The 18399-nt window shown below is 36.4% G+C and overlaps 1 protein-coding gene across 1 annotated transcript; it reads right to left on the bottom strand.

Moving 5' to 3' along the window:
• Nucleotides 1-3698: 3698 nt before the first annotated feature.
• On the bottom strand, nucleotides 3699-12540 carry LOC115513453 (vasoactive intestinal peptide). The gene is made up of 7 exons (XM_030314633.1): nucleotides 12381-12540; nucleotides 11089-11203; nucleotides 9155-9277; nucleotides 8216-8320; nucleotides 7107-7238; nucleotides 6150-6236; nucleotides 3699-4512 (listed from the first exon to the last, which is right to left on the bottom strand). The coding sequence occupies exons 2-6, from the start codon at nucleotides 11193-11195 to the stop codon at nucleotides 6191-6193; spliced, it is 513 nt and encodes a 170-aa protein (XP_030170493.1). The 5' UTR covers nucleotides 11196-11203; nucleotides 12381-12540; the 3' UTR covers nucleotides 3699-4512; nucleotides 6150-6190.
• Between the last annotated feature and the right edge of the window lie 5859 nt (nucleotides 12541-18399).

The following is an 18399-nucleotide window of genomic DNA, read 5'->3' as shown; positions in this document are numbered from 1 at the left end:
GTCCCACCTGAGAGCTTCTGCATCTCAAATTCCCTTTGTCTAGAACGTTCTTCCCATAGAGACTCATAGCTGATTTTGTTGTTTCTTTCAGGGCTCTTCCTCAAATTCACCTTCTTGTGAGGTCTCCTATAGAAACTTCATCTAAAATTTCAACCCTCTTTTCCAATACTTCCTATCCTCCTTCCCTGCATATTTTTTTTTTCCCTTAGCACTTAGCACTTTCTACCACAATGTGCATTTTATTTAACTAGGTTGTTTATTATATGTTTTCCTCCATAGAATGTAAGTTCTATGTGGGCAGGAATTGGTGTCTGTTTTGTTCACTGTTATATCATCAGTAAATGAATGCTGTTTTATATAGCAGCACAAATAAAACTGTTAATGATGCCTTCTTCCTTGAAAGACTTTCTTTACTTGTTTTCCAGATTTTCTTTCCTATTTTTCTCCTCTTTTCCTAGCTTCTCCTTTCAGTTTTTACCCCCTTTGTTCCTCAACATCCCAACCCATTGATGTTGGAGTGCATCAGAGTTACAGTTGAATTGTATCCTCCCCCCTCCTAAATTCATCTGTTGGAATCCTAACCCCCAGTACTTCAGAGTGGGACCATATTTGGAGACAGGGTTTTTTGTTTTGTTTTGTTTTGTTTTTCCAACGTTTATTTATTTTGGGACAGAGAGAGACAGAGCATGAACGGGGGAGGGGCAGACAGAGAGGGAGACACAGAATCGGAAACAGGCTCCAGGCTCCGAGCCATCAGCCCAGAGCCTGACGCGGGGCTCGAACTCCCGGACCGCGAGATCGTGACCTGGCTGAAGTCGGACGCTTAACCGACTGCGCCACCCAGGCGCCCCTGGAGACAGGGTTTTTACAGAGGTAACCAGGTTAAAATGAGGTCATTAACACGGGCTCTAATCCAATATGACCCATGTCCTTATAAAAAGGGGAACTTTGGAGACACAGACACACAGGGACAACACCATGTGAGGACAGACAGAGATCTGGGTGATGCTTCTATAAACCAACGATTGCCAGCAAAACACCAGATGCCAGGGAGAGACATAGATCAGATGCTCCCTCACAGTGTTCAGAAGGAACCAACCACACTGACGCCTTGGATTCAGACTTTTGCCTCCAGAACTACGAGACAATAAATTTCTGTTGTTTATTCCCCAGTCGGTGGCACCTTGTTATGGCAGCCCAAGTAAATTGATACACCCAGGGGTTGTGTGTTGAGCTTCCTTTTTAGCTACATTTAGTCCCTTGGTGATCTCATGGCTTGTACCTTTAAATCTCATCTCTAGAGGTGCCTGGGTGCCTCGGTCCATTGAGTGTCTGACTTGGGGTCAGGTCATAATCTCACAGTTTGGGAGTTTGAGCCCCATGTCAGGCTCTGTGCTGACAGTTCAGAGCCTGGAGACCCGCTTCGAATTCTGTCTCCCTCTCTCTCTCTGCCCCTCCCCCACTTGTGCTCTGTCTCTCTCTGTCTCTCAAAAATAAATAAAACGTTAAAAAAATGTTAATTCTCACCTCTACACTGAAGACTTCCAACTGTTGACCTGCAGCCCCAAATCTCCTCAGAACCTGTCACTTACTTAACTTGTCCAAAGCTAAACCCATCCTCCCCTGGAACCGCCTCCCCCACCCCAAGTCTTTTTCGACTTAGTTAATAGCCACATTCTTCTTCAAGTTGCTCAGGTGACTTACCTTAGAATTATTCTGGACTTGTCCGTATCTTCAAACTATCGGCAAAAAATTTGACTCTACTTTTGAGACACATGCAGACTCCACTTCTCACCACCTGTACTGTGTGGACCTGGCCAGCACCATCATCATTCACCTGATTTATAGCAACAGCCTCCTCGCTCCTCTCCCTGCTCCCACCTGCAGCACCCCCTCACCCTATTGCCAACACAGCAGCCAGAATCGTTATGTTGAAATGCAGTTCAGATACTGTCACACCACTGTCTGAAACTCTGCCACATCTCCCCAATTCACTGCTAAGTCCTTATGGTGGCCTGTGTTACCAAGGACTAGATAGCCTCCCTGACCTCATCTCCTGCTCTTCCTCATCCAGCTCACCTGCTCTGCCCACACTGGCTTCCTTGCTGTCCAAGTATGCCAGGATTTTCCCCTCACTTGCTCCTGCCCAAAACATCATCCCTCAGATATCTAAATTGCACATCAGTGTCATTCAATAAGTATTTCTTGAAGGAATAGGGACTAAATTGCAAAGACTTACATTAATAAGGTAAAATTAAAACTCCGCAGATTCATATTCGAATTGCACTGCAATTACACCCCCATTTGATGTTGGTTTTTTAAAATTTGTTCTGAGAGAGAAGGAGAGAGACAGAGCATGAGCTGGGGAGGGGCAGAGAGAGAGGGAAACACAGAACCCGAAGCAGGCTCCAGGCTCTGAGCTGTCAGCACGGAGCCCGACACGGGGTTCCAACTCATGAACCTCAAGATCATGACCTAGGCCTAAGTCAGACACTCAACCGACTGAGCCTCCCAGGAGTCCTTGATCTTTTTTTTTTATATCTATTTATTTTTAAGAGGGGGGAAGGGGCAGTGAGAGATGGGAACAGAGGATCTGAATCAGGGTCTGTGGTGATAGCAGAGAGCCGGATGCTGGGCTTGAACTCATGAACCGTGAGGTCATGACCTGAGCCCAAGCTGGACACTCAACTGAGCCACCCAGGTACCCCTATCCCCATTTGATCTTCATAAGCACCCCTACTCCCATTTGATCTTTATAAGCTTCTTATGTGCAAATAACATCTAGAAGTTTTCAGTTTTCATGGCAGTGCTTTGCATAGAACTTTGCATAGAAAATTCACTTAACAAATATTTAATGATTTATGAAATCAGGTATGAACAAAAGATATAGTTAGTCCAATTCACTTCAATTTGTGTAATTTCCTTTGCATTCACCAGTAGTTCTAGATTAGTCTCTCCTTATAGAGCCATTTGTTCTAATTGTAGTAAATGAACCTGAGCAAAATTTTGCCTTGTGATGATGGTTCCTCATTAATGGTTAGGGTCTATCGACTCTCACTTTCTTTATCATTTCTGTAAGTCTTTTTGGTAAGAATTTAAGATCCACAGTGTGAGACTAAAAGAAAAAAAAAATCCCCACATAAGTCTATTCTTTCCTTGTTTTATATTACTAGAACCCCAGTTTTTAGTTGGGCACATGACTATCCAGAAAAAAAACAAAACATTTTCTAACCTGTTTTCCAAATGACTCTGACCATAAAACTATGTTCTAGTCAATGGGATATTAGCACAAAATATCAGTTAAAAGAGAACCTGCATGTGCTCTTTGCCCCTTCCCCTTTTTTTCTATGCTCTTTCTTCCATCCTACTACTGAGAATGCAGATATGATGGCTGGAACTCTAGCTGCAATTTTGGATCACGAGGAGAGGTTTAGATTTCTGAGGGCTTCATGGAACAGAACCATCTTACTAACCCTTGACATTTTACTTCTGGCCTTAAGTGAGAAAGAAATTTCTCTCATATTTAAGTCACTGTTGTTTTAGAACTCACAAAATCAAACACAGTCTTACCTCAAACATCACAAAAACTATCTAGCACCTGGAACTTGAGAGCTAAAATGAGGTTACTGCTGTATCATTTAACAAAATCAAAACAATAGAAAGTGTCTGCAATGATAATCAAAGTTCTTTATTTTCTCTATTAATTTCCTATATTTTGGAAAAATAGCTGTGTCTCCAAATGTACTTTCACTGAAGGAAGCTGATGACGAAAGCATTATTTGAGTAATTATGGGGAAAAAATTTATTACCGAAAAAACAAATGTTCCATTCAGTTTACATTTTACACATACTTAACACAAGCAGGAAGGAAGGGTCCAATGTCAGAAATAGAGACCATTCTCTTTCACTGAAACACCACTGCAGAAAAGAGCCTTCAGCAATTAGAGATCTGAATTTGAGAGATTTTAAATCTCATTCAAAATAAACGTTGCCTAAAAATGTGAAAACGCATACCATTTTCTGAAAGTCTGTTTTGAAGAATGCTTTTTATCTTTGTGGTTGGCTTTCTCTTAGACATTTTGCAGTTTATTTAACTCAGCATTCTAGCTGCTTAACATTCAAATTTAGACACACTGATTATGTGCTCCACGCTTCTGAATAGTTAAGTATGCTCTATAAATAAACACATCATTTGTGTTCTATTACTACACTCCCCCAAAGCTCCACATAATTGGAATTAACCTAGTATTTACTTATCACTAAATATATTTTTGTTAGAAAGGATACACAGCATATGAAATTACAGGATTTTCATGAATTAAAGACAAATTTTAGAACTCTCAAATAATATTTACAGTGTAAACATCACAGTTATTACATCAGGATGAAGCAAATCACAACATTCACGACACTATATATTTTATTTGGTTTTGATACTGAAGTTGTGTTCTTGAATTACTTATGTAGAACTCAAAATATAATCACTTCGCCTATCGTTTTCCTTCACGAGTTCTGAAAAAGAAAGAATTGGTGTTTTGAGCATAAAAATATTTTTATTTACAGCTTCTTAGTTTCACTCACTCATCCACTCATTTGATAACATCTGTACCCCTGTGCCCCTTGTGAACAGCTTGTTATGACAGGAAATCATGGTCTGGGATATCAGGAAGGTATCTTCCAAAGGACTGATTGTCAGAAAGGGAATTAAAATGTGAAAAGGCACTTTAATTAGTCATTATAATTACCCATTTGTAATTTTCGCAAATGCTTGGCATGCAGGATTTCCCATTAAAAGGGTTTATCCAAAGTTACCCATTCAGAAAAGAGAAGAAGGGAGGACAGAATCTCATATATGATCTTACAAAAGACGGAGGGATTAATCCTCCTTTATAGTTCAGTGCCCGTTGTATTTCTTGATTAAATGAAATAGCTTCTTCTTGTAAACTTTTTTTTTTCAAGAAGCTCTATGTAATTTTTCTTCTTTGAGCAAAGGGACTTGTTTCTCTGATGTGATAAGGCACGGGCGTGTGCAAGACCCTCAGCATACGTCTCTTGTGGACAAAAAGTAACCAATGGGGCAGACGTGGTCAGAGACACTAGCCCACTCTTGATCACTCTCACAAAAACCTAAGCCATCTGCTCCAGGAACTTCAGCAAGACCAAGGATTGCCTTCAGTCTGAGCGTGGGGCTCGTTTAGTCTCCTTGAGCCACTCAGTGTTTGTAGTCCAGCCTATCCTTAGGTTTCACAAATACAATGTTATGGTGAGACAGCAGCTCCCATTCATTTTACATGTTATCCTGGGGGTTCCATGTTAACCCACAAAGCCAAAGTATATTCACTCTGTAGCCCTTTAGGGAAAAAGTTTACCAACCTCTGATACACTGATGATATGAAATTCCTTTAAGCACTTGCCCAATGTTTTTATGAGCTAATGTAAGCATGAATGTAACTCAGGAAGGAATTACGTCTTGTATCCACATGTACATAAAAGCAACCGGGATAACAAGCTTACCACTTAATAGCAAAGGGAAAAGCCTGCATATGTTTTCTCTTTTCAAAAACTATTTTACCAGAAATACTATGAGATCAAAGCACCTACACTCACTCAATAGGTGCAAGAAGCTAAATTTAACCTTGCGGCATGAAGCTTGGTATGGTTCAAGGAATACAGTTAGAACCAGAGTGCCCTGGTGTTTTCATAATAATGAACCATGCTGTAATTTAGTGGTATTTTTCTGCACCTAAATTAAATGCCGTGCTAACGGTCAATCGTGGGGCTAAACCTTAAATTAATAAAAGCAGTGTGGCTCAAGTCTCAAAAAGAAAGCCAGTTTTTCTCATGTGAGTCAGATTCCTCTGTTTGATATCTCAACAAGAAGGAGAGGAATAAGTCTGAGTAAACGAGGGGTACCATGCAGGTGGCAAACTGTTTACCCATTGTGAGCTCTCTCTTTTTTTTCTATCAGAGCACCGCATGAATCATTTTAAGTGTTTACTGGGCTGGGGTCCACTTCGGATAGAAGTGTCCTTTTCCATGAGGTCTCATTGTGAGAACTCTGAGATGTTTTTTACTAAGTGATTCTTCCCTATTCCAGTAATTAGATGTTTGCTATAAGAATAAAACAAGAATGGACAGAATATACCCACCACTGGGAAGCTGTCAACAGCTTTCTTCCAAGGGCTTTTCATTATTTTTCTAGCTCTTCGGGAAAGTCAGGTGATTCCCCCTCACTGCTGCACATCAGAAAAAGAACATCATATATGTTAAAGGCCTTAGATGAGCAAGCTTCCAAAGAAATGATGATGTGTGACTTACGCTGTTCTCTGTGCTCTGGAAAGTGCACTGAGGGCTAGCCAATTATCTTTGAGGTTGGTTATTACATATGAATTTTTCCTGAATCGTAAGGTATCTCAAATTATTTGTACAGAATTATAATAGTGGTGGGCAAAGGCATCCATCTTGTCTGATCTTACCCAAGCAAGATTGCCCTTAATACTGACCATTGAAACAAAAATAATTAGAAAAAAAAAAAAGAGAGAGCACCCCACTTCCTCCTTATTATAATCCAATATTTGCACTCCATTAGAGAGACATAAGTCTTACAGAATCTTAGAATACAAAAGTACTCGTGGTTTGATTTGGTAAAATAAAGATACTGAGTATGTATATGAAGGGAGTCACATATGGTATCAAACTGCTAATTGACTGCACTTTACATGTTTAAAAAGCTTAAACTTCTGATAAAGTTCCCAGATTTAGAATAGATGTCTTTACAGTCATTACTTTTAACCCTGGACACACAGTAGAATCAAGTGGGTAGCTCCTAGAAACAAAAACAACAAAACAAACAAAAACAAAGCACCAATGCCTAGAGCCATACCTCCTACCTCTAGAGGCACTAATTACCTGACAATTGGTTTTGGGTAAGGCCCACACATCAGCATTTTAAAAATTCTCCAGGGTAAGTCAAATGTCAGCCAAGGTTGAGAATTACTGTTTCACAGAGTATAGAGAGTGAGATAGAGAAATAAGTCTTCATATGTAGCTTCTATTTTTGAACTCATGTATAATTTCTCATTTTAGCAAGTTCTCTGTTTCTTTACCTCCTCTTCCCATTGAGAATGGAGTTCAAGTACTTCTTTACAGCCATTTGTTTTCGAAGGCGGGTATAGTTGTCGGTGAAGACTGCATCAGAGTGGCGCTTGATTGGCCCCTGGTCTTCTGTGATGCTGTTGCTAAAGAATGCAGGGGAAAGGAAAGCAAAGGATTTTAACAAGAGATAATAAATGTGCCAAAGTTCCAAATTTCTTGGAATAATTTGGATAAAATTAGGTAAAAAAGAATTCTAATGCCCAACTTCTTTTCTATCACAAAAAGACTAAGAGAAAAATACATCTAAGCCCAAGGATAAGGGAGCAAGGAATAATCCAACGTATTTTGGCATTTACTGGGAGCCTTCATACACATTGTATATCAACTGTGCAAATAATTAACATAAAAAGATGGAGGGATAGTTGATGTTGTGTTCTGCCATTGGGAGGAATATTTCTTTAAAAGTTAATTCTTTAGAAGCTTTGCCACCCTGAACAGTGCCATCTAAATATTCAACAATTGGCCATTTAAAGAAAGAAACTTCATATGCTTGGTTTGATCATGAATTAAAAAAACAAATACTATAGTAAACATTAAAATTTGCTTCAGTGTCTTATTTTTTTACTGTGTCTAGTTCAATTTGATTGCAGATTGATAAATGATTGCCACTTAAGAAAAATAAGTGTGTCTGTAGTGTGTCAATGAGTAGGATATCACTAAAAACATATTTCCCTAATCCATGGGCATGGTATATTTTATATAAGAATATAATTTTGGGGGTGCCTGGGTGGCTCAGTCATTAAGCTTCCAACTCTTGATTTCGGCTCAGATCGTGATGTCATGGTTTGTGAGATTGAGCCTGCATTGGGCTCTGCACCGACAACACTGAGCCAGCTTGGGATTCTCTCTCTCCTCTCTCTGTCCCTCCCCCACTCAGGCTCACACACTCTCTCTCAAAACAAATAAATAAACATTAAACATAATATAGATTATTTTTCAACCAAATTGTACATCATCAGAGTTATCAATTTTGAGCAAAGTAAATAAATTGCTAACAGTGAAAAAATAACTTGCAGATTAAATAATTATAAGGTGTTTGATAAAGATAAATTCTCTTTACCCAACCCGTTTTCCAATAAGGGATTCAAGGTATTTTTTGGCAGAAAGTTGGCCCAAGAGTCTACTAAAGTCACTGGTGAACACTCCATCAGCATGTCTGGCATTCCTAAAATAAAGAAGAAGAATAGCCATTATTTTGTAAATGTTTTTCTAAAATATTATTTTGCCTCATGAAACAAGAAAGAAACTTTTCAGCTTCTTTGAAAGCTTCTCATGCAAAAGAAGGCTTCCTGACAACCTAATGAGGTATTTTCTTGTCACTTATATTAAGATATACTCCAAATTGTAGCTCACACTTTGAAAAATTAAAGAAATTAAATTTTTAGAAGTATATCTCAATATTAAGTAATGCTTCCTGGTAGAGTCTATAAAACTAATTCTTCTTCAATAAATATTGATGGGAAAAAATAATATATTTAAGTTAGTTTCTGTTTATTTATTTATGGTGCTTTGTTTCTTCTACCTTGAATAAAGATATATACAAGAGGAAACAATCTTGATTTTTAGCAAAAACCTTATTATACTTTTTGCTATTTCTTTTATTAAAACATTTGGAAACAAAACAATCTCTTAAGATAAAGAGGCCCTTGGGGACTATCAATCATCTTTCCCATCCAAATCAGGAACTTTTATGTTTTGTCTTCAGTGTAGAGCTACTCTGTCTATACTTGAATGCTGTTCTAGACAAAGGGTTCTGTGTAAGTGAATGATTTATTGGTCCTGGCTTTTTACAACTTCTCTATATGAAAATCATGTACAGTTGCTAGAGCTGCAATAAATCAGGCTGCATGAAGCCACAGCACATGGAAACCTGTAGTGTGCTGTAAAAATAGCTTCATGGTGACACAAAATGTAAAGCATTTATATTTCAAAATATACATATATATATATATTTCAAAAACATATTTTCTAAAATAAAACTCAATAAACACAAACTCACCTGGACACATCGTAATAGGGTGTGTCATTTTCAGCTAATGCATTTTGCAAGATGTCAGTGTCTACTTTTAAAGAAACCTGTTCAGGTTCATTTGCTCCTTCAAGTGGTATTCTGTCATCTAACCTATTAGGGAAAAATATGGTAGAAGTGTAATATATTCCTTTCACGGAATATAGTGCTTATGGTTTTATAATCATTGGAAATAAGATACTCAGTATTCTTGAGCAGTATTACCCATTCACAATATATGGATAGCATAGTTAGACTTACTGACTTCTGTGGTTTAGAGTATAAATAGTGAAATTTTTGATTATCCCATAAAACAGATGCCATACAACTTTTACAAGCATAAGAGTTACTTAGTTCAATCGTGTTAGTGCATTAAGTAAAGTATACTTCATTAGGAATATTTTCACTTTGCAAAGTTATTCACAGGTGGAAAAATTTTGTACAAAATAGAAACTTCAAAAAATTTCAAATATTCAATATGAAAACTAGGAGCAATTCATGTATTTATTGGTGTTTAGCATCATTTGTCAAACACTTGCTTTTCCTTCTCTAGGTCTCTAAGATCTTTTTCAAAGATTCACCTTTGTGTGATAAATTTCTCTATATTAATCAAGTACAAAGAATCTCTCCATCTCTGAATAGTAACTCAAATTCAATACATTTTGTGAGGGCTTCTTATTTCTAGTATTATGTATTAATACAATTTTAGTGAGGAATGTACAATGCTTTACTGAATGACTAAGAATAATCATGCCTATACATGGACTGTGACTATATTTTTTAATGCATGCACATTTTGAACACCTGCACACTATTAAAATTATAAATGTGTATATTTTCACTGTTAGAGTAAACCTCCAAGGAGTATGTCAGCTCCTGGGGACTTATGTATCTTCTGGTGATGTAGTAGTTGGGGGAAGTAACAAGCAGTCTTCTTTGCATGAAACCTAGCAATCAATGCAAACTTCAGCATTCTTGTGATTGTCTGTTGTGATACGTAACATAACAATTCAGATAGAATCATTCTATTTAGTTATCAGAGCAACATAAGATCTGGCTTTAAGCAGTTTTCACAAACACTAATAGCTAAGAGATAATTCACTCTATTGAGTATAATTCTACCTTGAAAAAAGAATAAGAAATGGGAAAATGAGCAAAGAAATGATGATTTTGCCTGTAGATATAGTGGTGCCTATAAAGTGGAAGGAAAAAATCAAACTAATGTAGTTTTTATTTAGTGTTTACTTCTTTAACATAAATTTATTTCAGATAAAGCTTTAAATAAGAGTTATGTTATAATTTATGAATTTGAAATATGAAATATAACATAGAGAACAGTAAAACTAAGGATTTATGGTTGAAGCAAGATACATTAAAATTCACTAACTGGTAGATCAGTTATTCCACAATTTATAATATTGACAAATTGAATCTGGCTAGATAGGTAGGTCTGTCCAGCATGATTGTTCACAGCAATATATTTCACTAATTAGCTACTAACCTTAAGGTTATTTACTGATTGATCTTGAAAAGGAACTTCAATGAAGCAGGCAACTAAACATCTATTTTTTTCCATCAGAAACTGAACTGAACTGAGATGACAGAGGATACAATCTTATTACTGATCTAAAACCGGTTTTGAATTGAAAGAATGTCAAATCCTTCTTCCTTCTTGTTTGGAAAGGTGATCCACCCTAAGCTTAAAACTAGTCATTGACACTGTCTCTCATGCCCCGAGAGTGGATTCCAAGGTGCAGAACAGTCATATTGACTTGATGTTGAAAAAACTTGCTTAACACACCAACCAAAAGATTTAAATAAATAATACATAACCTAAAAAATTGAGTTGTCCAAAGTAACATATAGGAAATTCCTATATAGATGAAGGAGGAATGTTCAACTGCATGCACTGAAGGAATACTCACCTCAGAGAAGAGGGTGCTCCAAAAAGAGGCCACGCCAACATTTGTGAGAAGAGCATGCTGACCAGCATTAGCAGCACAAGGGGCTGGGACTTACTTCCGGTTTCCATCTTTGTACCTTGAAAGGGAGAGAATCACATCAGCTTTTCCAACCAAAGATATCTCGAAGTAATTCTGAGTGTCTAGCAGTAATTTATGAAGGCTCCTGCAGAGTTTGGAAAAAGTCATTTTTATCTGGTAGAAGGAGTTAAACTGCAATACAATAACTTTTTAAGTCAAAAAGATTTTTTTTTTGGTGGCAAGTGTTTGAATAAAAATTGGAATCCTTTTCAACTGCTGCGTGTCACTTACCAGGCACATAGTGGGGCTGAGTGTATGTGGAATGCCATACTTTTATAGTGCTGGAAGTATCCATACAGCAGAGTTGTAGCACCCATGTTTAGTATCTTTTCTAACTAAAGAAACAGTTTAAGTTTCTAATGTCTAATTAATATAACACTGGAGTACCATCTATTTAATAATGCTTTGTCTATACATGTATGTATATACATCTATATATACATATCAGTGTAAAAGTTATACATGAATTTCTTTTTCCTCTTTTAATTGTAGATATTATTAAAAACTTATTTCCTTATGCCTGGGTTTGAACAACTTAACTCAATCGTTAAAATTAATACCAAAAATTATTATACCACATATTATCATTGAAATAATTTTTGCCATAAAAGGAAAAAGATACTAAAATTAAGGTTTGTGCTTTTATACAGCTAACCCACTTACATGTTTCATTTCCAAAGTTTCTAGATAGAAATTTAGGAATTTTGGCTTTGTTTGTCTTGTCTATAAAAATTGCAGAATTTAGACTTAAAGAGGAAAATAAATGCTTCCTTGATTCACATAACTAACATATGAAATAGAACAACACTAAAAAAAAGAAGTTGAAAATCTAAAACAAATGTACCCACTGAACCCTTCAGTCAAAAATGTATATACAAGCAAAAAAAATACTTTAATTCATTTTTAAAAAGACAGCATTGAGTAAAAGTATACAGTAATCCAGGCAAAATATCTTTCAACTAAAAGAGTTCAAAAAATCCACTGATATATAAGAAGTTGAAACGTTTCTATCTACACTCACCAGGTGACTTAAGAAACTTGTCTTTTGTTTTTTTAAAGGAGGAACACTATAAAATTCTTTTCAAGAGAAAGAAATATTCAATATACCCTGAGAAAAGTTTGAAAGCAGGAGGAGGGAAAAAAAGAAGAAAAAGAAAGATAAAGTTTTCACTCACCTTGCCAAGTAGTGTTCCTTGGGAGCTTTCTATAATCGAAGGAGATTTTTGGAGCTGTCTTAGGTGCTGAAGTCCTCTGAGGCCGAGAAAGTTTCCACCAGTTCTCTGCTCTCAGAGCTGAACCAGAACTTGGTACTGGTTGGCTATTATTGCAGGCAACTGCCTTTCACTCCACTCTGACCAGCATTTCAAAGCCCATCATTTTATAGGGCTTACACTTAGGGCTGAGCAATCACAAAGCTCTCTGAAAGACGTCACAGTAGTACTCCCACAGGATGAATAGGGCTTGTGTTCTTATTAAATTGTCATTACGTCTGATTTATATAAATTTATAGTGAGTAACTTCAAGATGTAAGATATAAAGAGGAAATTTACTTTTCTTTATGTGAACAACAAAAAAAAGGTACCAAGCTTAATATGAAATGTTTTAATCTTTGATTAGTAGTAATGAAATAAGAAAAATGGTTAGTGTTATAGCCAGGGCCACTGGGGTTCCTTCAGAAAACAGGAGTTTTATGTGTAGAAACAAATGTAGAAAAAAACCCAAATACTTATGTTAATTTTGTCTACAAATTCATAATTCCCCTTTATTATTAAATATCAGTTCTAAAGCCTTTAAAATTTTTTATGCTATTCACATAGATCCCGATTTAGTCTTTCTTGAGATCTATCCTAATTTTAAAAGCATCCAGAAATAATTTTCCATTTTTCTATTATTACATTTCCTTTGTGTTGAAACTAATCCCAAGATAAAAGTTTCTGAAAGACTCTAAAATAGTGCCATATGCACACTGTTGTCAAAAGTAGTCGTGGTACTGCTATTTTACATTTGTACAAAATATCACAATTCCAATGCACTTTCACATACATGATCTCAAATAACCCAAAAAATATCAGGCAGTATCTATCTATCTATCTATATATATCTATATATATATATATATCTCAATTTTCCTTCTTTCATAAAGGAAGAAATTTTCATCAATTGTATAATAAGTCTTTGCACCATATAGAATTATTTTGTTTCTGCCCTTCATCCCTAAATACACAGCCACACCAGCTTTTTGAACATTTCCAACTTAGTCAACTGGCAGGTTTCAAAGAACTAGTTGGAAAGCATCTGTGGAGTACTTTGATAAATTCTTCATTTCGGTTTGTGGGGCTTTAATTCAAATTAGACTATCATACATTCAATCAGAGTTTCAGGTAAAAATACAGCCACATGAACAACTTCATGGACAACAAAGTAAAACACCATCTTTCCCATAATTTTCTTTTAAATTTCCAGTGTGTGTATTCTTTTACATTTTTGTTCCTAAGTTCCTCAAGGGAGAAGACTCTGAAGCCCCCTTTCTTTCTTCTGCTTTAAAAATTTAGTATCTACAGCTTAATTCAAAGCCAGACTGATCCAGTAAGAGAATATCCTGCTATGCTTAATCATATTTTCTAATCCAGTTACAAGAAAAATTAAATGAATTAAATTTCAAAATGTCTGGAAATTTGTTTCCCAGTTGACAGCTCTGACTTAAGCCAGAGTTCCTGGGGCTTAATTCCAGGAAATCTTTTTTTACCTGATTATTACAAACTAGAGGTTGAAACGGTTCTCATGTGGAATGTTTTATCCTTAGCTCTTCGTCACTCAATTCTCAGTGAAGCAACTTTATTTAAGAACAGAAACAGCAAAGTAAGTTGATTGAAAATAACAGAAAAACTAATGCTGAACGATAAGCAGAAAAAGTTAAATGAAAAAAGACATAATAGTTGATTATTATTTGGTCTAGGGAAGCATTTAGCATTCACAAAGAGTAACTACATTAGCTTTTTCCAGTGGCAAAAACAGTTTCTCCCATTATGATAATAAAACGCAAAAGTAAGAGAAATAATTCAATTTTATTACTTCTGGATAAAGATAAACCAAATCAAAGGACCACATTTTTTTCCTATGAATGTAAACTAGAAAGCATAACTGAATTTCCTAATGGGATCATAGCACCATCTGCAGGTTTAAGGTCTTAATTCACAGGTTTTGGTTTCTTTGGTGTTTTTTAAAAAATGTGTTTCTTATCTTTTCTTTCAAGGAAATGAATGTAAATCAGAGGTCCTTTAGTTAAATTATGGATGCTTACAGAAAAATAAACATAAAATAATACTGTAGTTGAATTTATCCTGAACATTTTACTAAAAAAAACTCAGTAAATACAAAAATACAAACATGAATTTATTCTTTTAATCTGCTTTTTCCCTACTTTAACATATCTTTCCATAACTTTCCAACATATTTAATGAAACTTATTTCCTACCGTAAGGCTTTTCAATGAAGTGATGTTTATAAGAACTGTCGTTCATTCATACAGTTAGAACAAATCTCCAAGATTCTCCCTTTACAAATAGGTAAACTGACATCACTCAGGTGGTTAATAACAAATATAGAATTGAAAGATAGCTCTTTGGATCTTGATAATAGCTTTCTTTCTGTTAAGAACTGGTGATTTTCTATAACTGTTGTTACCACCATTATCGATGCTAACACATCATAGAAGGGAAATAAAAACATATTAAAATATTGGCATCCCTCTCTCCTTTTTTCATCAACTGGACCAAGAGTAGAGAAAGAAAACTGGCATCCCAAACTAAAATATACTAAACGTAGAGAAGTCAGATGGAAGGAATTTTCAAGCTCAGGAGATAGGCAGAAATCCAGATTCACTCTTTTTTCCGTAGTGCGAGGAGCTAATAGAGAGTCCTTATTGCTGCCGTGGATGATATGCCCGTTGTGTCCCCTTTGGCCTCTTGGTGTGACAGCTTTGTTTTCCTAACTGACCCCAATCCACACCCAGCCTGAGACCTGGCCATCCTGCCTGGGTAATCCTAAGGGGTTATGTCAAGATGAGAAGTCTGTAAACCACTGGTTATGAGCCACATATGGCTGATCCCTACGATTTTTACATCTCTCAAACTAAAAATGATGTTTGCATGTTTAAAAGGCTGGAAAAAAATTTTAAAAAATATTTTGTGACAGGTGAAACATATTTGAAAAAAATATATGAAATTTAAATCTCAGTGTCCATAAATAAAGTTTTATTGGAACATAGAAATGTCATCACATATGCATCATCAATGGCTGCTTTTGTGCTGCAATGGTCAGGTTGAATGGTTGTGACAAAATCTACATAGGCCAAAACACCTAAAATGTTTACTAGTTGGCCCTTCACAGAAAAGCTTTGTCAATGTCTGGTCTGGAGTCTCCTGTCTGAGGAATTATTTAAGAGGTCATGTTTGTTTTAATATCGTTAAGTCCTCTAGCTATCTTTTTAAAAAAAATTTTTTTTTAGTATTTATTTAATTTTGAGAGACAGAGACAGAGCATGAGCAGGAGAGGGGCAGAAAGAGAGGGAGACACAGAATTTGGAAGCAGGCTCTAGGCTCCAAGCTGTCAGCACTGTGCTGGACGCAGGGCTCAAACTCACCAATTGCGAGATCATGACCTGAGCTGAAGTCAGATGCTTAACCGACCAAGCCACCCAGGTGCCCCAGTCCTCTAGCTTTCAACTGGGAAATACATACATATATACACTTTTAACATCTACTATGTATAATATACATATAATATGTATATATTCTGTGTAATATATATTTATGCATGTTTAACATACATTATACACACCTGTATAATTTTCATATTAAAAGTATATGTATACATACACCTGTATATAATATTTGTGTTATATATTAACAGTATATAAGTACATATATACTTAAAAATTTTTTTTAATGTTTATTTATTTCTGAGACAGAGAGAGACAGAGCATGAGTGCGGGAGGGGCAGAGAGAGAGAGGGGGACACAGAATACGAAGCAGGCTCCAGCCTCTGAGCTGTCAGCATAGCTGAGACAGCTGGGGCTCGAACTGACAGACTGCGAGATCATGACCTGAGCTGAAGCCGGACGCTCAACCGACTGAGCCACCCAGGCGCCCCAGTACATATATACTTTAAATATTATATACAATTGTTTATAATTTTGTAATTTGTAAAATGTATTTTATATATTCTTTCTAAGAATATATATACTTTAAAAAAATTTTTTTTAATGTTTACTCATTTTTTGAGAGACAGAGAGAGGCAGAGCACAAGCAGGGTAGGGGCAGAGAGAGAGGGAGACACAGAATCTAAAGCAGGCTCCAGGCTCTGAGCTGCCAGCACACAGCCCGACACCAGGCTCAAACTCACGAACCGCAAGATCATGACCTGAGCCAAAGTCAGACGCTTAACCGACTGGGTCACCCAGGCACCCCAGAGTATATATACTTTTAATCCCTTTAACTTAGAAAATTTGGGTTTACTTCCATGGTTCTCATATTCTCATATCAATGATTTGATGGGGGAAAAAATTAAGACGGAAGTAAATTTTCCCTTTAAAGCTACTACTACAATTCATTCTGGAGTCAAAAAATGTGTTACTAAATATTAAGCAATTGGACACTTAATTATTTAAATGATAAGCAGAGGACAACTTTTCTTTGAACTCTACAATGCCATCACCTATCCCACTTACTGATGCCAAGAATTTTATAGAAAATCATTCCTGTATTTCAGAATGTTCTTGTTTTAACCAAGACACGTGTAGTAAAAGTAATGTATTAAATGCTATAAGCCATTTATAGCTTACTTTAGGGTTGTGTTTATGAAATAATTTTTTGAAAGTAAATTTTGGAGGAAAGCTGTAGAAAAATCAAAAAACCACAGTATTCTAAGATGAGAATATTTACAAATAAAGTATTAAAGATTTAAGAACAAATCTATCTGCTTCCCATTGTCATATGTCCTGCATGTACTCCCCCATAGAACATTCCATGTAACCAACTCGCTGACGCGCTCAGCTTGGGGATCAGAATATGTGAGGTCCACAAGGAGAGGGAGAAATTTAGAGTGGAAGAAATGAAAAACAACAGTGTCCAGCTCCTGGCTCTTAAATAACAATGAAGTCTGGATGTTGGAATGAAAGAATCGACAAAAATATTTACTGAATGAGTTCTCTTGTCCCCTTCATCACTATATCCATCCTCCCCATAGAGGAAAAAGCCTCTGAGATGAGGAAAAGAGATTATTCAAGATGGAGAGGAAATTTTTGCCTGTAGGTTGGTGAGAGTTTATGGTAGATTTGAAGGAATGGGTAACAGAACCCTGTCCTATTAAAGACAGGGGGCTAAATAGTAGAAACAAAGTTGGTTTCTTTTCTTATCTGATTGCTACAGCAAACCATGGAGGAGCACTCTTTGCAATGGTATCAGAAGAAGCTGATAAACCTAGAGGACAAAAAAAACCCCACCATGCCCTGCTTGGTAAAACCCTAAATGCTGTCAAGGGGTAAAGAGTGGAAAGGCCCACCAGTCTACCAAGGCCAGATTATATCCAGGGATGAACAAACATCTGAGCAGATGACAGTATGGCACAGAGCATCTCCCAAGGGCCAAAAAGCAGCTTCCCAGATTTCATGTTGTTATATACACTCTCAGAAACTTAGATGCTACTCTGAGAAAAAAGAAAAGTAGAGCAAATCCTGAATTGGCAGAATTTTAAATCTTAGTAATTTCTTGGTAAATACAATAAATGTTTATACATTGTACATTTTCTGTGGAATGGGAGATCAAAATAGAGGAAATACTTTAAAACTAAATTTTTTTGTATGTCCTACTATGTGGTCTGCGAAAATCTATTCTTGCTATTGCTTTACAAATGACCTTGAGTTGTATATGATCATGATCTGCATAGGAGGAGCCTGTCCAGAACCTTGTATCCTACTTAGTATAAAAATAACTTTATAAAAGACTGTGAGACAGGCCATTGATCCCTCTTAGAATAACAAGGCGTGCCCTTGAGTCTTCCTCTTACCCCCTTGTCCCCTTGGTCATTCAAGTTGATCTCCAGCTTCAGCTCTGTTTCCCTCCTTAGGCTTCCCCATCTTATTCTTTGGCCTTCAAGCTCTCACCCTCTTTCTTTCATTTTGCCTCAATCTTTCTA

Source organism: Lynx canadensis, chromosome B2 (genome assembly GCF_007474595.2).
Source record: "Lynx canadensis isolate LIC74 chromosome B2, mLynCan4.pri.v2, whole genome shotgun sequence".
Classification (NCBI taxonomy): domain Eukaryota; kingdom Metazoa; phylum Chordata; class Mammalia; order Carnivora; family Felidae; genus Lynx; species Lynx canadensis.
This window is presented reverse-complemented; position numbering and strand designations above follow the sequence as displayed.

Bases quoted from the DNA above. Each gene is read 5' to 3' on its own strand.
- LOC115513453 (XM_030314633.1), bottom strand. From the start codon at position 11,195: ATGGAAACCGGAAGTAAGTCCCAGCCCCTTGTGCTGCTAATGCTGGTC. The intron at 7,239-8,215 runs GTAAAGAGAATT...TGCATTCTTTAG, and splicing joins CTTATTGGAAAACGGGTTGG to CAACAGCATCACAGAAGACC. The intron at 6,237-7,106 runs GTAAAGAAACAG...TCTGATGTGCAG, and splicing joins ATTCTCAATGGGAAGAGGAG to CAGTGAGGGGGAATCACCTG.